The 24,535-nt window shown below is 57.6% G+C and overlaps 1 protein-coding gene across 2 annotated transcripts in view; it reads right to left on the reverse strand.

Moving 5' to 3' along the window:
* The window catches only part of ASTN1 (astrotactin 1), a 269,721-nt gene that overhangs the window by 13,093 nt on the left and 232,093 nt on the right, over positions 1–24,535 (reverse strand). For both annotated transcript variants that reach the window (XM_045838783.1, XM_045838782.1), the window contains exons 17-18: positions 6,785–7,053; positions 2,943–3,076 (exon numbers count right to left, since the gene is read on the reverse strand). In XM_045838783.1, the coding sequence (XP_045694739.1) occupies positions 2,943–3,076; positions 6,785–7,053 (403 nt within the window). The remainder of the gene's footprint in view (positions 1–2,942; positions 3,077–6,784; positions 7,054–24,535) is intronic.

The following is a 24,535-nucleotide window of genomic DNA, read 5'->3' on the forward strand; positions in this document are numbered from 1 at the left end:
AACTCAGGCCCTCGTTTCAGCTTCTCTTTCTGCTCCTGGGTCGCTCTGAGTATCCCGATCCCGGATTCCACCCTTTCCTGGCTTCTCCCAGTCACGGTCTCGTCCCTCTGTGCGATCGTCCATCTTGGCCGCCCTGGCCCGGCTGCCTCAGACCTCCTGTACGCCGCAGACACTCAGCGGCCGTCACTGCCACTCGCTGGGAGGAATCTCCGAAGGGTCCAGGCGGGTTCCACTCCCTGCCTGGTTCTGGCTTCACGGGTGTGTGTCCCAGATTTCTTGCCCGCCTCCAACTCCGCTTCCTCCTAGACCACTGCGTTCTGGGGTTTCCCCCAGGTCCGGCTCGTCCCAGCCGCCCTCCCTCACACGTGTCCCTGCCACTCACACCCACCCTTGCTTCCCCACCTCGAGACCCCCATCGTCCTGCCCTGCTAGCCCCGCCCCCCCCCATTGGCTCACAGATGCCTGTCCTTCGTCCCAAGGATCACTGGGCAAGGCACTGGGGATGCCTCACACCAAAGCCATGTTCAGTTTCCCTTCAGCAAAGATTCATTGGGTGCTGATAAGAAGGTGCTGGGTGAGTGCTGAAGATGGAGGGTGCATCGCGCCAGCCCCAGCCCCTGTTTTTGTGGCGTGGTTACCAGACGAACATACGATTACCCATGTGATTATAATAACGTGTGATAAGAGCTTCAACAAGAGATCACGGGAGGCTGTGGGAGCCAGAGCGAGGAATCCGACCAGCGGGGAAGTAATGGGAAACACATGTGCCTCGGTGGCTCCCGACGAGGACGTGCATAGTTAGCACATGACCCGGAGGGTGGACGGGACCCAGGACGGTGCGGATATTGACACACGCACTAATCAGAGTCACATGCGCGGTGCTCTTGTGAAGAAACAGCCCGAGGAAGCAAGCCTTTCTGAGAACTCGGATTCTGTGAACGCACAGACCGAGGCGGGCCTCTACTGGGAAACGGGTGCGTGTGTCTGCGTGTGGGGCCGACACGGGTCTGTGCCAAACTCAAGTGCACTTCTAGTTCCAACGTCCGACTGAAACTCCGAGTCCCTAAGGTCTGCTGCTAAGAGACGAGACCGGAGTTAACGGGAAAAGTGCAGTCCTGAGCAGACGCTCCTGTTCGTGACGGACTAGCCTGATTCGCTGTCTGTGACAGTTAGCGAATGCAGGTATCTGAGTGACACCGCCCCTAGCACCGATGGCGGGACACAGTGATCCTGTGTCAGAGTCCGGAACCGTTTGGTGGCTTCCGTGTCAGGTGTCCAAGAGGGCTTTCTTGGTGAGTCGGTCAAGATGCGCCATCTTCTTCCAATGGTTCCCTTTCTACCAAAAGAAGGGACTTTTACTAATAATGAGCCTAATCATCTTTTGACTCAAGAGGTCCAAGTCCCGGCTACAAAGAGCAAGAAGCCCAGACTGCTACCCGCACAGAGAAGGCCCGTGGGCGACCGAAGACACTGGCTCGCAATGACCCTCCGCTGTAGTGTCGTCCTCTTTCTCTTCTGTGTTCTTCCTGCCCAGCGCCGGCCCCTTAATGCCCCCCACACTTCCCCAGGGCAGGCAGGGGGTGGGGTTCGCCAAGACCACCCTCTCCCTTGCTTGGTCCCGCCTGCTCGGCCCTCCAGGTTCCACGAGCCCTGAACCTCTCTTCGGGCTGTCAGAGCCCCGCCCGCCCACGGGGCCGTGCGCCTTCGGCTGGGCCCACCGGCGCCCCGGCACCCTTACTGGGCAGGATAGTCCCATGCTTCCCTCCGGGGGCAGTGCCGTGCTGGAGGCCAGAAGGGGCTCCTGCCTTGGGCCCTCGCCTGTCGGGATTTCCCGGATGTTCAGCCAGTCTGTGCAGCCTTCCCCCGAGGGGGAGCGAGCTGGACTCGTCCGTTCTCAGCCGCCTCTGCAGCTCCCTGCACACTGCCCGCCCCCCAGACACAGACACGCCCTGAGGTTCACCCCCGAGCCTCTGCTCTCTGCAGCCGGTTCTTGTCCTGGAGCATCCTTCCTCGGGGCCGTGGCCGCGTTCCTCCTTTCTCCGGCTGTGACCAGAATCTTCTCGTCTCCAGGCGTTGCTTTTCCACGCAGCTCCAGACCCGCTTTCCCTCCGACCGCTGCCCACTGCCGGTGTGGGGCCGCCCCGCTCTGGCCCCGAGGCCCGCGGGGAACCAGCCCCTCATAGCCTCGCTTGTTCTTGGGTGCTTCTCCCGGGTGTGGCTTTTCCACCTTCCCACCCACCCCGGTCGTAAGGCAAAGTCTATCCTCAACTTCTCCTCCCTTCCCACGCCCACCGTCGGCCGCCAAGCCCTGCTGGTCCCACCCAAAGTCCTCTCGCAGGTGTACCTGGCCACACTCGGCTGGCTGCTGGCACGGCCTGGCAGCACTGGCTCTGCTTCCGCTCCACGACCTTGACAACGGGTTCAGTCCATGCAAGCCCCTCCCCTTGCCTATTACGGGGCGTGGCTAATAGCGCCCACCTGCCCCACACGGTGCCTGCCGCCCAGTGAGTGGGGTCGTTGGCCTCATTCCAGACCTGCCTCCCTCCGAAGCAACAGCACTGTGAACCACCCCCCCCCGAACCCCCCACCCCTCCCGTCGCCAGGCTGTCCTCCATTCTCCGCCTTCGAGGAGAAGGCAAGAGCCGCCTCCTTCATGAAGCCTTCCTCCTTGGGCAAATCTGGACCCAGCGGTTCCCTCTCCACACCGTCTTTAAATGCCTCGTGTAACTGCTGGCAAACCCTCCCTCCCTCCTGCCACTGCCTCTGTGCGCCCGCCTCCCCGGAAGCGTAAAAGCTCCCTGAAGGCAGGGGCTGCCTCACGGCTTCCATTCTGGTCCCCAGGACCCAGCCCCGATAGGGGTTGACCCTCTCTGATAAGAGTTTGCGGAGTAAACGCCGAGGAGGCGTGCGCGCCAGAGGGAGGCCGTGGCGGGGACACGTACACAGGCTGTGGGAGAGGCGCGCACGTGGGGAGCCCGTCCGCTCCGAACGCGGTGGAGTCGCAGCGACACCAGTCCTCGATGACGTCGCCGGTCCCGGAGCACCACAGAGAGCTCATGGTGGCCTCCTGCAGGAGCTGCAAGAGAGGGCAGAGCCAAGTGAGTGCCAGGGGCCGGGCCTGAGTCACCAGAATCCAGGGGCCGCGCGTCAAAGCTCCACTGGTCGCTACGCAGTAACTTCCAGCCGGCAGGCACCTCTTCACCCCTCGGGATCTGAAATTCCGACCCTGGGAGACCGTTCTGCGAAGCCCAGACCTCCCGGGACCTCGAGGGCCTGTCTCGCTTCAGCACATCGGTTGTCCCCGTGGTCGAGACCAGGGAGCGAGACCCGGGGAGCAAGTCCCACCGCGCCGTGCCATCTCCCTCCGCCCCATCTCCCTCCGCTCCGCCCCGCCCCATCTCCCTCCGCTCCATCCCAGCGTGCCATGCCCGGCTCTGGACGCCAGCGGTGACTCTTCACCAGGCAACCAGGGGCCTGCCTGTACCACCGCCCCTCGGCCCGAGGCCTCAGCCCTTTCCCCAGGGCCTCCCCGCGCATCCCCCCTGCCCCCTGCATCCGGCCCCATATGCCCGGTGCTTTCCTCCAGCCTGCCTTGGGTCTCTCACGTGTTTACCCAGGAACTGGAGCCCTGCGGGGGGTGTCACGTGACCTGGAGCAGACTACATAAACTGGGCTTCCTCCCTGGCGAAGGGGATGAAAATAGCACTTTCGCAGACATCGGTCACGTATAAATAGTCCACACTAGTCCTCAGTAGATGCCAGCGACGATTATTATCTCGGAATGACAGGGCTGGCTCTTACAGGGAGGCTTCTGAGTGCCACGGGGCTGCACAGCCCATGGCCACTGTTACATCCGAGCACCAAGGGTCACACTAGACGGTGAGGGAGCAGAACTCGTGAGGGGCGATCCCCGGGGAGGAAGTGGATCCTGTGGGCGTGGGGCCCTCCGTGGGGCCCTGCTGCCTCGACCCCAGCCCGGGGTGGGCGGAGGGTGACACTGGCCGCAGGGCCGGCCAAGGTCAGAGCTTTCTCTCTGGGTCCGCTCAACAGCTGCAGCCTCCGCTTCCCCAGGGGCCCCCCTCTCTGCCCCTCGGTCACCGTCCCCACACACAACCGGCAAACTTGAGGGAGGAAACGGCTGGCCTGGAAAACTGGGGGCCCAAACATTCAAGAGGGAGAAGGAAGAGGCAGAGGAAAGAAGAACAAAACAAGGCAACCCTACAAAAACTGTCACGTCTAAGCCCAAGGCCAGTAGTACCCGGCGTGCCGGCCTCTCAGCAGGTGACACAGGCCATCTGAGACCCGAGCAGTCGGAGGAGCGTCCGTGCCTCCTCCCGTCGGGAGCCTCTAGGGAGCGGGGGCCGGCTCCTCATCATCGCTGATTGGTGTTGCGCCTCCGAATGCACACAGCCCTCCCAGGCGCTGACACTTTGGTTTGAGCTCCGTGACAGACAGTTGTCACGATTTACAGCGGAGGACGCTTATTGTCAGAGGGATTCGGCGACCCGCTCAGGGCAGCAGGCTCGCGAGTGGGGCGGTGCCAGCGCCTGAGCCAGCGAGACCCGCGGCGCACCCCGGGCTCTGAGTCCGCTCGGTGTCCCGCCGCGCCCAGGGGAAGCCCCGTGCGCATACGCACTCACGGTTACTCTCTGCCCGACTGAACCAAATTCAGATCAAAAGGTGTATTTTTTAAAAACTAGGGTCAAGAAGATCTGGGGCCCTGGGTGGTGGAACAGATGTTAGAGAAAGACAAAAAAAAAAAAAAAAAAGAAGAAATGAGGAAGCACCCTAGGTGTCTCGGTCCCGTCAACGAGGTGGGAGCGCAGCAGGTGTGTCTGGGGTGGGAGGGGGCGAGCCTGGGTTTGCTGGGAGGGAGATCCCTGGTTGGGTGTGTCACTCGACCTGCTCGGCTCTAGATCGAGATCCCAGGTGAGACAGGAAGACGGCATCAGAAGGGTCTAGTCCAACAGGGGCACAGCGAGGCCGAGAGAGGGCAGAAGGTGGGCCCAAACGTCTCTCCGAGAGACACGCCCAGTGGCCGATACCACGATGCGGCGTCCCCCACTCCCCCACTCACCTCCGCTCTCCGGGAGCGGGAGCGAGAGCAGAATTAGAAGGAGAGGCAGGGAGGCGGAGAGAAGGGCGAAGACAGAGCACACCTCAGGAAGGAGGGAGAGAGGAAGTGCGCAGGCGGCTGACCCCTAGCTCGGACGGGGGACGCCTCCCACCCCCTACCTAAGACCAGCACAGGGACGCGGGACAGGACCGAGTTTGGCAAGCAGGGGACCCAGAAAGGGGGTCGGGGGGTCGCTGAAGACAAACCCCCTCGGGGTCCTCACTGTGCTCACGACGCCCCTGCAGGAAGCAGGGACTCCTCCCCCTCCTGTCCCACCCAGCTGGTCCCCACTCCCCAGCTCTGTGTGCCTGGCCCCGCGGATGCTTCTGGAAGTGAGCTCTGAGCCCGTGGCTCGCAGACTCGTGCCCAGCAGCTCCTGGGGTAGCAGCTGCAGCGGCAGCAGCCCCGGGGGGCTCACGGGAGGCAGCATGGGGCAGGTAGGGCTGGGCTGGGCATTGGATTAAAGCCACTGCCACTTTGGGTCTCCATGGCAACACAAGCCCCTCCTTCTCTTCATCCCCTAGCGCCCCTCCCGTGGTCCCTTCTCTCACTCCGAGTCTGTAGTCACGCCTATCCAGTTGGAGAGGACTGTGTAGGCCAAGGGAACACTTTATCCTCTTGTCCCTGTGAAAACCGTACTCTCAGACACCCCGTGACGGAAGAACAGCAGAGGCAGACAGGTGAGAGAAACACATACACGCGAGGGCCCTCCTGCTGGGCCAGGCCCTATCTGTGACACACACTGTCACCCACCAGGTGTCCCTTAAAGGAGGACAGAGAAAGCAATTATCACCCTACCTAGGCGGGCACACCTCTCGGGCAGGTGAGTGGCTCACTGCTGCGACTCTACACGTCTCGTCCCCAAGGTCACCTTTGCCTACTATCTCCGAGGCCCCACGCCCTGAGCTTTCACGTTCCCATTTTTGTCGTCGTCATTGCTGTCTCCGTTTTGACCCACTCTGCCGTTTCTGTCCCGGAGGAGGGCAGGGACGGGACATGAGTGAAGTCGCCGCCTCGGTCGGGTTTCTCCTGGTCACCCCTCTGGGTCTTTGTTTTTTCTCCTCGCACCTTTGGAGAGGGGGCCCAGGAGGAACGAGGGGCGGCTGGGAGACGGCGTGACCCCGCCACATAATACACGGCTCTACGTGGACGTGGTGTTTCGGTCTGAGAGCCCGGGTGCTGGGCGGGAAACCACGCCCTCCGGGCTCAGGCGGCCAGGTTGCTCACCTCTGCCCGACGTGCTGCTTCTGGTCTCGCTGCCACTGGACCCAGTCCTGGGGCCAGTCCCAGGCCAACCGTGGGAGGCAGAGCTGAGCCTCCCCCGACTCCTGTCCCCAAGACTTCCTGCACCCCAACTTTTGCAACTGTGAACACTGCACCCCCCTACCTACCTTCTTCCTCCCAGCCCCTGCGGCTCCAAGATCTACACAAAGGTTCCACTGGGACTCCTGAGTCATCGCCATGGGAGTCGTGAATGCACTGACATGGGTTAGTGTGCAAATATGCAAATCTAAGCGAATTAAGTGCCTAGATGAGCCGAACAAAAAGTCTCACTAGCCACAGTCCGGCACGGGCTCAGCTGCACCCTGCCACCTCCTCAGGCCACCCGCAACGCCCTCTGTGGCTGCTGTCACCGCCTCCCTGAGCCAAGAGCCCCAGGCCTCTTACCCTCTGGGTCTGGTTGTTGGTCACCAGCTCGTAGATGGGGGCCGCCCTGGTCACCTCCAGCAGCACCGGCTCGGCGGGTGTGTCGGGGCTGGAGGTCACGTGGCACAGGGGGCAGGACGAGGGGCACCGGCCCTTGCTCTGGCACTCCATGCGCACTCCCGCCGCCATGCGCTTGGTGCCGGACTCCGACAGGCTGGTGATGTACTCCGGGAACGTCAGCACCTTGGGGTCCCTCTCCCGCTCCTCCGACTCGTCGGAGGGGGAGTTGCCTGCCGGACAGGAAAGGAAGAGGATCGGTGAGGAGGGAGGAGGAAGAGCGAGGGCCGCGTGGCCGCGTGGCCGCTGAGCACTGGAGTCCAGTCCTGGGGAGGGCAGGAAAGGTCATGGAGGGGGGAAGAAGGTCATTCTGTCGTCCCACTGACTGGGGGCACCCTCCTCCCAGGAACCCCGAGGAGCTCCCAGCGGGAGAGCAGGCTGTTTCCCTCCGGAGCATCATGGGCTCCACCGACCCTCTTGGGGCCGCTCTGCCGTTTCCGCATGGGCCTGCGACCACCATCAGTGAGGCTACCTAACAGCAGGGATGCTCCGTGGCTCAGTGTCTGCACCCAGAGAACGGACAGTGCCCACCTCCAGCACTGTCCATGGAGAAAGGGCAGCGGATCGCAGAGCCCGTCACACTGGCCAGCGCGTGGCGAACACCCGCCCTCACGGTTTTCATCGCTACGGTAGGCATTACCGAGCCCATGTGTACCAGGAACATGACACTCAAACAAGACCTGTCATGGCCCTCACGTCAGCTCTCCGCATGGAGCTCTGCCATCACACCCATTTCAGAGAGGAGAAAACGGGGCCCGGGGCCCCAGGATCACACAGCTAATCCACGGTGAGGTCTCCGAGTTGAATCCAAAGCCTTCACGCCGTAGGACATCTCCGCTGCATTATTAATCACCGTGCTCGAGGGGGGGAGGAAGGTTGGCTTTTTCAGAAAGAGCTGAACTCCAAAGCCCAAGAGATGGGTCCTTATCACCCCAACTGATAAGTAAAGGGGAGGTGGGGGTGGGCAGGCTCTTGGTTTATGTTTTGGTGACAGACAGTGGAAATGCCAGAAAACAGCATTTTTCCCTTATTCCAGAAAGCAGTGCTTGGTATTTCTCTTCCAAGCCCTCATGGCTTTTCCCTTAACTTATTAATTCTGCGGGAAGGAGGAAGCGGAGTCTGTGGGCAAATACCCCGGTCCCGGGAGCTCCCTGACCCCTGGTGTCCCAAACACGCAACAAGTGCAGGCGGGCCCCGGGGGTTGCTGGGAACAACCGGCAGCGAGACAGCGACGCTCATGCTTGATGGGTCGATTCTTGGGGGGAACTGGTTGGAAGGGTCCAGAAGGCGATTGCGAGACATGACTCACTGACTTCCCAGCGGAGTTCTCGCTTATGGAGTCCAGGAAGCGCTCCGCGCTCCCCCTCTTGCTCGCTGTGCAATACGCACCCCGTGAGGCCGCTGGGCACCGCGGCCTCCCGCAGGCGCGTCCCCATTACGTGCGTGGCGCCTCTTCCCCGCTCACCGACCCCCTCCGCGGCTGCGTGCCGGGACCCCTCCTGCACGCCGAGGCAGAGGGCTCACTCAGGGACTGGGGATGCGGGAGGTCATTTATTTCACATTTGCCGCTGCTGGTGTAATGACGGATGCAGACTTGAGCTCAAGCCCTTCCGAGGTTATCAGAGGGCGACAAACCCGCACACGCCAAAACCAAGGGTGATGTTACCAGGCAGGCGGCCAGGGGCCCACGCCAGGTAGCCGGGAAGTCACTCCAGGCCACGTGGGAATCGTGACTGACAGGTTATGCAATGCATGGACGGAAGTGTTTGTACAGAGGCCTCATTCAGGCAGAACTGCGCTCACCCAGCGCCCAGCCAGGCCACCTGGACCGGGCAGGATAAAGGGGGGTAGGGGCAGGGGAGGTGGGGTCTTTGAATTCTTGATGTTATTTCTAGAAAAACAGGCCTTCACTCATTAGGTGAGTGAAATAAAAAAAAACGGAAAAGATATAGTGCTTCTTTTCAATATAAGAGTGTTACAGCTTTGCCTTACAAGCCCCCCAGACCGCCTGAGGGCCTCCGGGTTGGCCCCAGGCCCCTGGGCATCAGATGCATTTCAAGATACCCCACAGCCCCTCCTAGTGGAGAATGTCTTCAGACAGGAGGCGGGGAAAAGGTTTCCACAAAATGACCACTAGATGGCGACAGCGAGTCTAAAATGACTTGGAGAGGGAAGGAAGGGTGCAATAAATTCTGTGACCGCCTGGGCATCACAGAAAATGAAGTTATGGAAAAGTAACACAGCTGCTTAAAAAGAAATGGAACTGGCACAATTGTTCTCCATCAATTAATAAAAAACTAATGAGTAAAGCAATCCTATCCAACTTACCCTAAGGAGAAAAATATAAAGTGAGAGACACAAGATAATAAAGGGAAAACAAAACTTGTAAAAGAAAATTTAAAAAATCCTCAAATCCTTCACGTTTGAGTAAAATTTGCTTTGGGGGGTTAATAAGATGCCAAGAAATTCCTTTCCTCTCTCCTCTAATCCTCAAATACCTAGGAACGCCCCTCACCCCCTGCACCCACGTCCACCCAGAGAACCCCCTGCCGGTTCACACTGCTGAGGACGCGCGGGTCTGACAGCCCAGCGCGGCCACTAGAGGGCACTGCGATCCCACAGCGTCGGGAGCTGGGTGCCCGCCTCCGCCCTCCAGCCTTCCATCATTAAGGCTTTAATTACGGTGCACATTTGCGGGGCCGCTCCCCTTGCTTCTTCTGTCTTCTGGCTTTCCCCATTAAAATCAAGGCGCTAACCTGAAACCTATATAATTTTATTAACCAGTGCCACCCCAATATATTCAATAAATTTTTTTTGAAATCAAGGCGTGGCAACACCTCACCCCCACCCCCACCCCCACCCCACCTCCACTCAGTATCCTTCAGCCCTGCACCGGGCCAGGTTAGGGGAAGAGAGGCGAGGCAAGGGGGTGCAGAAGAAGATGGTGGGAAGGCCACCCCACTCCTGTTTTTAGAACCACACCTGCTTTCTCCTGAAAATACTCCGGATAAAGTGGGCCCCGCTGGGGACCAAGACTACCCGCCCCACTGGGCCCCCCATCACACAGGAAGGCGCTTTCTGAAGAGGAGGCGGATTTCCATAGCAGTCATGGGCTGCGAGCTCCTGAAAGGCTCCAGCAAATAGAAGTGTGTGTGTGTGTGTGTGTGTGTGTGTGCGTGTGCTTGCACCATTTCTCAAGGAGGAAATGCATTTCCACGAGCGGTTAAACGTACACTTGGGAAATGCCCCTCTGGATGGAGGAGTCCGGTGGTGAAAAGCCCGGTCAATCCCCCTGTGCCCGGAGAGCACCTACAGCCATCACGTCCGTGCAGGTGAGAGAGTTCAAATCCTGAGAGCTGCAGGGGAGTCCGATCTTCCACACTCGCCTTCAGCTCCCCTCGCGCTGGAGCGGGCAGCAGGGAGGTCTGTGTGGACAGGGGCAGGGAGGCGGCTCCCACTGCTTCCTGGAGACTTAGCGCCCCCCCCCCGGCCCCCCAACCTGCCCGACGAGTCCACAGCTGCTTCTCCCCGCCTCTCCCCTCTGGTAGATCCTGGGTAGAAATACTCCAGTAATTTGAGACACCACACCGTCTCTTAATAAGATGAATATTCTATTTCGACAAGTACACAGTCTCTGGACATAAGAAATAAGCTACAGTTAAGGCCTTGAAAGACTGTAACTGGCACCGGTGCCCTGTGATGGAGACGGCCTGGGTGTGGCCTCCTCCCGCCCCTTTGCCGCACCCCCCCCCCTCCCCCGCGCTCTGCGCTGCTCCCCGGGGAGGCTCTGGAGGCCAGCTGCAGATGGTGGGACGGCACTCGGGTTTCCTACAAGCGGAGGGACAGCCAACCTGGCATGTAGTTAGCAACCCCCAAACTGCAAAGCATTTTGCAAATACAGTTTGCTATAAATAAATGCCACTTGCTGGAGGCTAAATCTGTACCCTACAGCACAGGGTGGGTGAACCTCCCCCGTGGAGTATCAGGTGTGAGAACATTGGCCTTCTCGCCGATCAAGAACCCACTGGGGCCATGACCATGGCCTCGGGCGTGTGCATAGCCACACACCTAGACCCGGGAGCCCATGAGGATGATGACAGTGGCTGAGCCATCCTCTGCTCCTGGGAACTGACAGGTCACGAAGGGGACTGCATGGTCGTGAAGTCCATCGGTACCATTCCTGCAGGATTCTGGGGCTGCTTGAAGTACCTCTCTCTCCAGAAGCGGTGCCCAAGGCCATGAGATGCTAATGACACCACACTGAGAGCGACAGAGGTCCTTCACTAGACAGCAAAGATATCAAGTGCGAGCTAATCAGACCCCAGCTTTGGGAGGTGGCTCCAGCCTGTGGGAAAGAAAGTTTGACGTGGGGGCAAGCGGGACGCCCACCGACAGCCCCACCCCCGGTACTGCCCCCGCCCCCACCCGCCCAGCCGGCTCCTTACGGCCCACACTGGATGTCCTCAGCCACCTGCGGCCACATTTATGTCCACGCACCCAGGCTCAGACCAGCCTCTCAGGGCGTTTAACCGTGTAGCTGGCCGGGGAAGGCCGGGGACTCTGCGTGGACTTACTGTGAACTCCTGGAGGGGCTGTGGGGCACACTCGCAGAACACGGTGCAGCACGGCGGGTCAGTGACCAGAGGGGGAGGACAGGCCGCAGACTGGCCACTTCTCTCCACCTCCGTGGGCGTGGGCGCGTGCCCCGGGGTTGGGAGCTCTGTCTCCCTCGTCCTCGAAGCTGTGCCCCGAGTTTCCGTGTGTAAATCCATACCCGCATCCACCTACCTGTCTCTGCCATCTACCTATCACCTGCCATTATCTACCTACTTATCTGTATCTCCCTCTGTATACATGCTACCTCCATATATATTCATACACACACACACACACACACACATCAGAGGAGAAAGTGGGAGTGGCTGTATTAAGTCATGATGAGGGATTCCAATGTTCTCCTCAAACAGAATAAAACCACAGCATTTGTGAACAGTCCCTAGTCCCGCCCCACAGCCTCCAGCACTCAAGGAGAAGGGAGAAAGCATGACATGCAGGTGACAGTCTGCTCATTGCCACCAGCTGGGGTCTCCTCCTCAAGTGTAACAAGACCCTAGTGTGCTTGCTTGGAAGTCCACGCGAACGTCGGCCCAATGGCACCTCGAACTCCGCATGCCCCGGACTGCAGCCCCCACTCCCTCCATCCACACGCCCCCTGAGCCTGCCCGCTCCGGGGGGGGGGGTCCCAGCTCAGCAGGGTACGCCGGCTTCCCGGCCGCCCAAGGCAGGAACCCCGGCTTCCTTGTTGGTTCTGCCCTGCTCTCCCCGTCCACCACCCAGGCTCCTCAAGTGCACATTCTTTACCGGCCCCTCCGACCGTCCATCCCTCTGCTCACCCACTGCCGCCCCAGAGCCCTGCGGTCTACGCTGGGAGGTCTCAGTCAGACCGCTGGCTTGGCTTCCGGCCTGGCCACCTGCTAGCTGTGTGATTTAAGGCGAGTTTCTGAAGCTTTCCGGCCCGGGCTCTCTCACTCACGGGGATGACTGAGCTGACTCAGCCAGGCCGTGGTAAACACGAACTGTCCCCATCCACGGAGAGAGGCCAGCAGTGCCAGGGACGCAGTGAGCATTGTCCACATGTAACTACTGTCACAATGCCTGTCTGCCCCCCTGCCCCGTCCACCAGCGGCCCCATCGAGTGGTGGGCTCCCGGAGGGGAGAAATTACGTTTTCTTCCTCAGTATAACATCCCACAATGCCTAATGTGTAGTGTAACTAATGCATTCGACAATTCATTAAACACCTATTTACTGAGTGCCTACAAGTGTTTGTTGAATTAATAAACCACTTATAATGACTTGTACACAAAGCGGCGGCTGTCTGTGCCTACAGGTGCCAACTGGATGGGCTGGGTTGAAATTCACTCTTGCCCTACTGTCCCGGGTCCTCTGGACATGTCCTGCTTTTCTTCTGAGAAGGGGGCCATCAGTCCGGAGTGAGTTCCACTACCTCCCGGTGCAAACGGCAGTCGGTCAGAGATCCTCTAGCTGCAAAGGCTGAAGGAAATACCGCCAAAGCACGTTTTGCAAATTTTGTGAAGCAGACACTTGCATCTCCAAGTCCATTCACGAGCACTGGGTAACTGACGGCCTTGGGCTTCAAGGATTAAAGCGTAAGAAGCAGAGTAGCCAATGCTGGTGTTGGAGAGCAGGCAGCGGTTCGCTTGTGGCTGCAGCCCCTGATGTCGCAAAGTGACAAAGGACACGTCACTGTGAGGCCATGGGGACCAGACAGTAGCTGAGGCGGCGGGAACATCGCTGTGGTGGGGACAGCAGGGGTCCCACGTCGCCAGCAAAAATGGCCGAGGTTATGACAGCAAGAGAGAGAGGCCTTCTGGGACCGAGGGTGGCTGGGAGGAGGCGACAGGGACACCCCGCCCGGTCTCGGCTTGCACATGGAGACCCACCCACGTGTCCAGCCACCCACGCCTCCCTCCCCCGTGGCTCCGAGGAGGCACATCTCTCTTTTGGGATTAAATACTGGAAGGCCATTGGCTCACAACTGTTCGGCATGTTCGGAAAAAGTCCCAACTCCAAAGAGTTTATTATATTCTTGTCTTTTCCTAAAATCAAATTCAAATTTTACAAAAAATCTGTTGTCAGGATGTATCCTTTATTTTCCGTCCTAAAATTAAGGCTAGTGCACGCTTGAGATGCAGTGCTTTGGTATGTCTTCGGGAAGTTTCTGGAAATGGCAGATGGTCTTTGTCATGAGCATGAGCAGCGTCTCTGGGTGCGGTGAGGGCCAGGGTGATAATTACCAGCCGTCCATACCCACCAGGCACCTCGGCAAACCGCCATTAGCTGGGAGGCTGGAGAGCCGGTGTCTCCTGGAAAATTGGATTTTTGTTTAATTGCTACTTAGCCAGAAAATGCTTACGTTTCCTCCGATTGTTGTTGACATTTTCCTTCTCTAAAAACTCAGCTTTCTGATTTCTGGCTTGCCTCCTGAGGCATTGCCCACAAAGCAGGATTAAACCCTTCCCCAGGTGCCTGCAGGTGATAATTCTTTTCATCAATTACGACTATGCAGATTTGGAGGCCGTGGGAGACGGGAATAAAATGGCATCTACAGCCCAAACGGCTTTTTAAAAACTGATCGATAACCTAAGGCCCCGTTTTCTTAAGACTGCCTCTTCTTCACGGCCATACTGTCAAACAAATGGTGGTCTGGCCCTGGTCCCCAGCTAATTAGGTTTACGTTAAGTTCAAGTTTGGGGGTAAGCACGGTGCTTTGTCTTTGCCCAAAGGCGTTAGTCAGCTTTGGCGTGGGAATGGTTAATTTAATGACGACACTAGCCAACACCTCTATCAGCTTCTTTTTGGCAATCGGGACTTTCTATTTGGGGTGAGAGGTTAAGTCCAAGCAATAGCAGGATGGCAGCCTCTCCCCAGGGTTCAAGAACACAGAGGCCGCCGCCTTTGCTGGCCTGTGACCCCCCCTTCCGGTCTTAACCTTGGCGGGGAGAGGAGACAGGACAGCCCAGCCACGAGACCGCCGCTTGGAGATCCAGCTCCACACCGCCGGCGAGTTTCAAGAAGACCAAACAACAACAACAAAAACCACACACACAAAAACCATAATCCAGGAATAACCGGGAAGTCAGGGCTGGGGTTAGGGTTAGACTGTAAAGTGAACCCTCATGGGCTAGCCGGTCTGTCCCCGGAGGGCAAGTTGCTGCCCGGGGTCCTGGCGGACTGGACTGGAGCGGCTCTCCCCCGAAGCCCCGCACTCCGTGAGGGTTCAGTGAACACTCAGGGGTGGCAAGAAGCAAAGGGCCTTTAGCTCTTTCGAGTCTCTGTCCGCAACTGCTCAGGCGACAACCCGAAGCCTCATTAGGGCCCGTGGGCCAGGCCCGGCCGGGGCAGCTGAGCTGGCTCAGAGGAGGTGGCAGGAGGCGCTTCCTAAGCGCGCACGTGGGGGGAGGGGCGTGGTGGACATCGTACCACGGCCCCCCCTCCCCGCACGCACCCCAACGGGGTCTGCCTTTCCTCCCTCCTAAGTAGATAACACCCCTTTTTATTACAAAATCATAAGCACGCAATTCTGTAACATAACCAGGTCGCACTCAGGCACGCCGCCATGTGACATTTTAGGCGGAACGTTCAAATGAAAACCGTACATTATGACACCGTGTTATTGCCCGACCGACCGCACTCAAGCAGGCCTCACTGCGGCCCCGCCCTGTACGCGCGTGCGCCCTCCGCCCCTGTCACTGCTAGAGCCGCGTCCCCGGCCCTTCCTGCCCTCGACCGGAGGAGCATCGGCCACTCGCGTGTCGGACCGAGTCCGGCTCCCTGTCCTGTCCGCCCCACTCACTCCCGCGGTGGGGTCTCGCTCGTCCTCCTCCGCGGCACCTGGGCTCTGTGGGCACTCCCTCCGCCTCCGCGGAGCTGTCACCCACGGCGGGCAGCGACACGCACTCCCTAACTCCGCCCCTTGGAACGTGTACGCGATGCCCACGTTTCGCTGGCCTTTGCCTTTCACTTCCCATTTCCTTGTGCACCGAATGCCTTCCACGTGACTCTGGAGGGTCGTGAAGGTGTTTGTTCTCATCCAGTCCCTCCCTCCCGGTGTCCTGGAGCTGCCGTGACACACAACCGGTGGGTGACTTAAAACAACAGACGCACATTGCTGCCGCCTGCGGGCTCAAACAAAGCCTGCAGTCGAGGAGCGGGCAGGGCCACCGCCCCCAGGAAGGCCCCGGGGAAGAACCCTTCCCTGCCCGTCCCAGCCCCTGCTGGCGCCGGCTTCCGCAGCCTTCCAGGCTGGTGGCCCCCTCACCCCGGTCTTGGCCTCAGCTGTTACAAGCACTGCTCTGTGTGTCTGTGTCCAAATCTCCCTCCTTTTGCTCTTATGAAGACGCCAGTCACTGGGTTTAGGGCTCACCGTAATCCAATGTGACCTCATGTTGACATAATGACCTAGGCAAAGACCCCATTTCCAAAAAAGGTCACCCTCTGAGGTTCCGAGTGGGCGTGAATTTTGAGGAAACATTCATCCACTGCAGCGCCCATGGCCTTTAAGGCCTTTAACATCGAGACAAGGACCGGTGAGCCCTCCCCAGCCCCCGGCCCTGGCCCTCATCCCTCAGCACCAGAGATGATTCGTCTGCTGGCCCTTTGGGGGCTGCAGCAGGTGCCCTGGACTTCCTGCCAGGACACGGGGGCAACAGGAGAGGTTTCCGCTCCACCAGCCTCCCAAGGCCCTGCAGGGGTTGTGTGCTGCTTCTTGTTGACACCAGAATAAACCTGGCCCGGAGATTCAGAGCCACAGCCCCCGGAGGGGCCGCGGCCACTGGGTTACGTGCTGACTTGCACAGATGGAGCGGCGCAGAGAGAGGGAGGGGCCGAGAGGGTGGCGAGGAGGAGGAACACCCGCAAGACCCACGATTTTCAAGTCTCCACCAGCAGCCGGACCACAGGGAGGAGTGGGCACCACGCTGGCAGGCTACCAGAACCAGCGTCCCCCGAACTTGTCTGGGGTGAAGGCTTTGTCGTCTCTGGTCTTGGTTTTCGCGTCTCAGAGGCTGAGCCGAGGTGCCAGTGGGAGCCCCCAGACCTCTCAGGAGCAGGCGCTTCCCTGCCTTTTCATCCTCCCCAAGAGGGAGCCAGGGACACTCGGGGGTCACCCAGGAAAAGCAGAGGGACGAAACTGTATAGAAACACAGAGGGTGCAAGGGACGGGGGGGTGCCTCCTAGCGCACGTCAGCCACTGCTGGTGTTAAAGGCTCCCCTTGGGGGTCTCTCTGAGCGGCTGCTCTGCCCCCTGCCAGAAGAACAGGCTTCTTCCCTGTGAGGACCCTGCAGCATCGTTTCTCAGCTAGGGGGCGCCCATGAGTCCTTTTAGTTTTGCCTGAACCACCAGGCTGCGTGTCCCATTGCTCCTTGGACTCCACCTCCTCCCCCACAGGCTCCAGCTGCTGCCTAGTCATCTCCCTTCTCGTTTTGGCTTCACACCTGGAGAAGAGAAATGCCAGAGAATAGTCCAGCGAAGTCCAGAGAAACGCCTGACACGGGTAAACACAGCCACTCCTCGCTTTGGGTTCTCATTACAAAACCTGCACGCACACCTTGTGTATGGAGCGTGAGTGTGTGTGTCGGGAGGGGGTGCGCTCACCTGAGTGACCTGCAGGTGGCAGTCTCTTGGGGCTTCTGCGGCTCCAGAGCCGGAGATTCAATGCCTTGCTGAACTGCTATGAAGGCTGGCTTATAAATATTTTAATCTAGAAATTTTTAATAAAAATATTATTCAATAATAACACCACTCCAACCAGCAAGGGAACGTTGTAACGTCTCCATTCGCCTCTCGATACTCATCTAGCTTCTGTCTTTCAAATGAATTCGGATGGTGAATCCTTTTGCTGCTCTGACCAATTTCTTCTGCAAATTAACTACATATGACAGGACTTAGAGTCTGCTACCACTTAGCTTTGCCTCACTGAGATTTATGCCACTTTCCTGCTCGTCGGACCACTGACTCGAGTAGATTGTGGCTCCTGGTGGCAATTTTGGATTCCGCACGAGTCCCTCGTCCCTTGGTCCTCGTCTCTTGCGTTTAAACTGCGCCGAGGGGACCGGGTTCTTGTCACCTCTCAGTGACCCATGCATGTCCTCTGTTCTCAGACACTCTGGTGTCTGCGGCTGCCTGTAGCTGCAGGACACCTGGGTGAAACTCTAGTTACGAGAGCTGAAGGGGCTGAGATGGAGACAGGAGATTCGGAAGCAGGTTGAGCACTGGCTCCAAACTGCCTGAAGGGCGCCACGCAGCAGTGAGACCGTGTGAATTCTGTGTGCTTCGGAGCATGGGGTTAAGATCCAAGGGGGCCAGTGAAAAGGGGACCACGAATTTTCATTGAGGACCTACTATGTGTCAGGTGCAGTACTCAGAACTGCCACGCACAGACAAAGAAGCAGCTCATTTTCAAGTCAGCGAGCATGGTCGCGGCGTGGACAGGGAAGCAGATGGCGCTGGGACAAGGTGGTATCACAGGCGTGGGAGAGAGACTTCAGGCGCGATCAGGAGCAGCTCTGAGACCTACTCTGGAGGACACCGGGAGGCTAGAAGAACACTCTTGACTCCTGCAGGGACAATCTCTGTGGTGACACAGCTGGGACAGAATGGGGTGGGCCGGCTGGGCGATGACGAGCTGTGGGCCAGCACTTGCTCCCGTGGACCCCAGACAACCCCCCAGGCACTGACGTCACAGCAGGGCAGCGATTCAGAAGGGCGGGTTCCAGTCCCTTTCGACAGCCACATGTTCAACTTCTGCTGTTCTGTGGCCGCGTCTTCTCCGTGTCCCCAAAGTCGGGGGAGGAGCGGGCACCCGCGTTCCATCGGGCCCATGAAGCGATCCTGACGCGGAGAGTCTCCCACGGACGTGCTGGGATTCACTGCCCTACCTAGGAGTCATTTACTTTATAAATATCGTCAGGACACTTTTTAAAAATTCTACGAGCAACCCCAGTATGTAAAAGAGATAAAAGCGGGCGATGGACTCCTCGGGCATCATTCAACATCATTCCTGCCCGGCAGAAAAGTAAACGGCGTCACTATTTACGAGGCCACTCGAGCATCTGCTCAGAGCCCCAGGGGACACGCAGCCTGGTCGGAAGCTGCTGAGTTCGACTCTGGTGACACTGGCCTCACTGTCCCAGAAGTCACTGCGCGTACTCCCCAGCCACGGGGCCACCTGCTGGCCCCGAGAAGGTGCTGGCACAAGTAGCAGGGACTGTCACTGGCCCTCTGCAGTCGCTGTGACTTCTGGATTGGCCTGGACAAACGCACGGTGTGGTCCGTCCTGCTACTGTAGGGGGCAATAATGAAAGTCGGAAAACTTATTCCCGTGACTACGAGCCGATCCACTCAATCATGGAAGTTTGTCTCATAAAGAAATGACTTTGAGAAAATTTCAGATATCCCACGCAGCAGTATTTTCACTGATACATCTCCTAGGGCAAGGGATATAAAGGGAAGATTAAACTAATGGGACTACATCAAATTAAAAAGCGTCTGTGCGGCTCAAGAAAACATCAGCAAAATGAAAAAGGGAACCAACCGTATGGGAAAATATATTTGCCAATGATACCTCGGACAAGGGTTTGGTCTCTAAAATATATAAAGGACTCTCACAACTCCACACCGGGAAAACAGTCCAATTAATAATGGGCAAAGGACCTGAACAGACACTTCTCCAAGGAGGACGTACAGAGGGCCCAGAGACACATGAAACGATGTTCAATATCACTAGCCATCAGAGATGCAAATTAAAACACAATGAGACACCACTTCACGCCGGTCAGAATGGCCATCATAAACAAATGAACAAACAACAAGTGCTGGAGAGGGTGTGGAGAAGAGGGAACCCTCGTGCACTGTTGGTGGGCATGCAGACTGGTGCAGCCACTGTGGAAAACTGTATGGAATTTCCTCAAAAAACTAAAAATGGAGCTGCCTTTTGATTCAGTGATTCCACTGCTGGGATCCCTAGGAACCTTAAAACACCCATTCAAAAAAACCTATGCACGCCTGTATTCATCACGTTATTTATAATAGCCAAGTGGAAGAAGCATCCTAAGTGTCCAACAGTAAATGAATGGATCAAAAAACTGGTCCATTTACACAAGGGAATACTACACAGTAGAAAAAAAGAAGGAGCTCCTATCCTTTGTGATAGCATGGATGGAACTGGAGAGTATTATGCTAAGTGAAATAAGCCAGGCGACGAACAACAAATACCATATGAGTGGAACCTAATAACAAAACAAGCAAGCAAACAAAAAAGAACAAGAGACATGGAAATAAGGAACACACTGACAATGATCGGGGGGAGGGGGCGTAACAGGGGAAAAGAAGGGAAGGGTCTAATCAAGGGACATGGACAGAGGGCTCAAGGGCATGGACAACAGGGTGGGGACTGATGGGGGGGATGGGGTGGGTGGGGCAGGGGAGAGCAACGGGGAAAAATTGGGACAACTGTAACTGAAAACAATAAAATGAAAAGATTAAGAAAAACAGAAGCTACTTTTCTTTTAAAAAAAAGGACTTTGTGGAGAAGAGAAGGCAGCAGCGTCCACGCAGACAGCCCCACTCGGGCAGACGGCAAAGGGGGGGCAGACATAGAGGCTGGCCCGATGCTCCCTCCCGACAGTGACCACAAAGGTGTGGATGGACTAGGAGACTTCACTGTTGGCTTGTCTCCTTCCAACGCCACAAGGAAAACTTGATCGCTGTGTCCGGTCAAGATGGCACTGTGATTTGACGTGACTTCCCTGCATCATGACAATAGATACTAAACTAATCACAGTGTTAAAATGGCACACCTGTGTGGCTCCTGCCCAGGCCCCTGCCCAGGCCCCTGCCCAGGGAGGAGGCTGTTATTCAAGCAGCAAGGTCCTGTTGGCAGGTACGATAACCAATAAAGATGGCCTCTTGACCCTTTGTCCGTTAAAGACCCTGACGCCAAGGTCTCCTTCCATGTCTCTCTCGTGCACCCACACAGTTTGCGTTTCCAATGAAGAAGCCACGGAGCGATGGATATTGGGAAACAAACAGCCAGCCAGCCAGACAAACAGACAGACAGGACTGACCATGCTCAGCCCCTGAGCCAGCAGAGGCCCAGGACCAAGGGTGTGTGAGGATACGATCTATGCAGAGGCGGCCGGACCCGGTGAAAGCAGACACCTGGTCCTGGAAACCAAGCGGGAGGCTGGAGAGGGTGCAGCGGCCCTGCCTGGTCTCCGAGTGAGCGGCGGAGACAGAGGCTGTGAGTGCATCACACCCCAGGCCGCCACTAGGCCAGCAGAAACCCGACCTCACCCGGAAATCCTTGTCTCGTGATGCGGGGGCAGCCAGGCCTGGGTTCCAACTCAGAGCTCTGAGACAAATCATAAGACACTGAATCTCTTTGGACTAAAGTTTCCTTATCTGTGAAGTGGGCTGATGACAACTTTCATCTCACAGGACTGTTCTGAGCAGTAGGTGGGACGCTACCTGTGGAGCCCTCCGCAGGGCACCTGGGGTACTAGCTCGGCAGCAGCCACTGCTCACCCCTGCATCCTCATCACCCAGCCCAGCCCCGCTGCTCTGCAGGGGCCAAGGCTGCATGAGGATGGAAAATAAATGCATAATGAATGAGAACAGGCAATACTGCAGACGAAGCAAGGCTCTGCTTGGGCTGAGACAGGATGAGGACACTCGGCAGCAAGGAGTAAATGCGCAGGCTCGGATCTGCAGGAACTCGGCCCGCCGAGGCTGATGGGAGGTCCGCTCCTCCACGGGAAAGGGGTCAGAAGACCCCATGTTGTAGGGAAATGCATGCAGGATGGAGGAAGGGCTGCACCCCTCTCCCCACCACGAGGCCGAGGAGGCCGGGACGGAGGCCAGACCTCGACAGCACCCAGCTGCTGGCCCGAGACGGCAGCCGGGAGCCGGGCCAGGCTGGGGCCAACCCACGGCCCGCAATCCGGGTGGCTCCGAAGGATGGAAAAACAGGAGGAAACGATGGTGTGGAATTCATGGGTGCAACAGTTTGTGACGACACGCTTCCACGCACAACTTTAAAGCACAACGTCCATCGAAAGACGTGGCCGGCTGGCCTTATGGTGGCCTCTTGGCCACCCTGGTGGTTGTCCGTGCACTTGTTAAGAATGTCACGGTCCCTGTGGTCCCAAGGGATCCACAGTGCCGGCCACCAGGCTGTCTGGCAGCCAGATGGTCCTTCAGTTAGGGTTGGGGGGAACATGGGTAGGAACAGTGCTCTGAACACGCTGAGCTCTAACCACCTCAAGTACAAGTTCAGCGCTAGTAGAACCAGACAACGTTTTGATCCCCCAGGTCAACCTTTCTGGTTACAAAATATTTCTCCCCCAAGTGCCCCACTGCGTGGATGGTGCTTGCGTGGGTGGGTGGCACCTACATGACAGCATGTAAGGGCCACCATCCCGTGTCCTAAATATTTACATATCACACCCTTGTGTTAGTGCTAAGACTTCTGGGCTCTTTCTTATTTCACAAAAAGAGGAAAAGGCAAATGGTTCCTAGGTACCAGCAAGATGCCCGTGGTGTGGCCCCCCGCATCAGCCTGGAAAATCAGACACCTGCAGAGAAGCACAGGACATAAGCCCCTTCAGGCGCAGTGCCTCATGAATTCTGCTCGAAAGCTTGGAGTTGGGGGATCTTGCAGTTACCCACCATTCCCCCGGTAACAAGGCTACTGGAGGAGAACAATCCGGATATCGTCAGTAATCAGGATATCATCTTTAGTCCAGTCCAGCGTCAAACAACTAATGCCACGGGACGGAATGAACATCCACCCCTGTGTGCATGGGTGTGCATGTACACACCCCAACAAAATACAGCCCTCTCCCAGTGCCAGAACCTTCAACGGTGTCAAGAAAGCCAGAGGACAGGACCCTTTTAAAATGGTAAAAGAGAGCATTCATCCTTCATACACCCAGCCCCTGAGGCACATCTGACTTTGCAACTCGAGAAACAGTAGGAAGCGAACGCTGTCAGCAACCAACCGATGTGGCGACTGCGTGTGGATGGTGGTGAGCGCTCGTCTCATCTCAAGGTCATTGCCCTTCCTTATTTATTCTCTGAGTGTGAGTCTTTGTGGACCCTGCTGGTGCTTCCCTCTCCAGCCTCCCAGGCTCTTCTGTCCGTCAGATAATAGGCTGAGACCAGGCAAAAGGGCGAAGACCCAAACCGGAACTGGATTTGATTTGACAGAGCAAATGCCAAGGTTCCGAATGTCTGTTTACGAGGCACCGTGTGGGCTTCCGAAGACACTAGAATGAATTCCGTGTAATCCCTGCGTTCCGAGGGTGCGCTGTCTTGTCCGGGAGATGAGACGGACGCACAGAACCTAAGTGCTGTTATTAAAAAGGGATCAAGTAGGGACCGGACGGTATTAGGACGGTTAGACCAGGAGAGGCTGCACGGAGGACGGAGCTCCTTGGTGAGAGCTGCCCCCGACGGCATGAGTCGGCGAGCTTTCTCTGCAAAGGGCCAGAGGGCACGGATTTTTGGCTTTCCTGAAGCAACTACCCCGCCCCACCTTTGCAATGAGAAAGCAGCCTCAGACAGCACCCGAAGGAACGGGTCTGGCTCCGTTCTGAAGATAAAGTGTCATGTACGGATGCCAAAATTTAAATGTTAACAGTTTTAGGTGATGCCACTTTCCTTTTTTTATTTGTCAATCATTTAAAGATGCAGAAACCACTCTTAGCTTGCGAGCCGTAGAAACCCGGGGGGCCAGGCCAGATCCACCCGTGGGCCCTAGCGGCTGACCCCTGAGCTACCGAGTTCTCACTGTAGACACTGCTTCGCTACACCTGGCCGTCCTGAACTCTCACACTGTGCGCTGTGACCGAGAGACGGTCATTTTCACCGTCTAGACACACAGGGTGAAGCTTAAGGAACTGAGGTCACACACGTTCCAAAGACCTTGCCTTTCACCACTGGGCCATACTGCCTCCCGGTCACGGAGGGAACTCACGGGAGTGGTGGAGTGAATCGTCCTTTTTTAGCCAGAGGCATTTAAAACTCTAAAAATACGTCTGACTGAGAATATGAGGTTTGCTGCGATGGCTTGCTCAGGGCAAATTCACGTTAGATCTCTGTTATTATCACCACGTCCTCTCTTTTCACAGGCCATGCAGAGGATGGCTGTATTGTGTAGTAACCCCTGCTTCTGGAATAGGATGTTCCCCCATGCCTGAAGGAAAAACACAGCCTTCTACTTCGTCCCAGCCTCTCCGCCCTGCCTCCCCCCAAGGCTGAGGAAGGGCTCGCTAACCCCCAAGGTGACGCGTGCACTTGGAGACATAATTCTCCCGCAGTTGCTGACTTCGGTCTCCTCTCCTCCTCACCACGGAGCAACGGTTCTCTTATGCGGCTTCTTGGCCGTCGGATGCGCCAAAGCAACTTCACGTGCGAGGGGAGACGGGAGGCGATGAGGAGGCGCCGTGTTCGCTCACCGCCTTCTTTCTCGGAACGGCGCTCAAGTGTCCTTGACACTGTCCCTGGAGTTTCGCACAAACGCGGGGCCCCCCTGGGGTGTCGGCTTCCAGACACGACAGTGACAGATGCGTCGGGCAGTCGGCGTAGGTCTGTGAAAGACCTGCCACGTGCCCAGCACTGCCCACGTGTGTGGTCCACTGGGCAGTGCTCCGGGACGACGCTGAGCTCACGGAACTGGCAGTCTGATCGGGGTAGGAAGCCAACAGACATAACAACAGCAAGAGGTGGGTCGTCAGAGGCAACAGGGTCAAAAAGCAGAGGTGAGGGTGGCCCAGGAGGCCATTCAGGAGTTAAACTCTGAACTGGAGGTTTTCCATGCAGGACGTTATATCCACAGGGTAGGGCCCTGCTGGGCAGCCCCCTGAGGAAGCAGACGGGGAATTCTAGGCTTGAAGCAATGGTGCGGAGCAAGGCTTCGCCAGAGCTCCGGAGGGAATGGTGTGGGGGAGGAGTCAGGCAGAGGGATGCTGGCTACAAACGGGTGACGGAGCGAGGGGATGGCAGCCAGGGGCCCGCCATGACACCGCGGGCGTGGAGGTCCGGGCTCCGATTGGGGCGACCACCCTGCGTAGA

Source organism: Phyllostomus hastatus, unplaced genomic scaffold (assembly GCF_019186645.2).
Source record: "Phyllostomus hastatus isolate PE091 unplaced genomic scaffold, TTU_PhHast_1.1 phas_contig_283, whole genome shotgun sequence".
NCBI classification, from domain to species: Eukaryota; Metazoa; Chordata; class Mammalia; order Chiroptera; family Phyllostomidae; genus Phyllostomus; species Phyllostomus hastatus.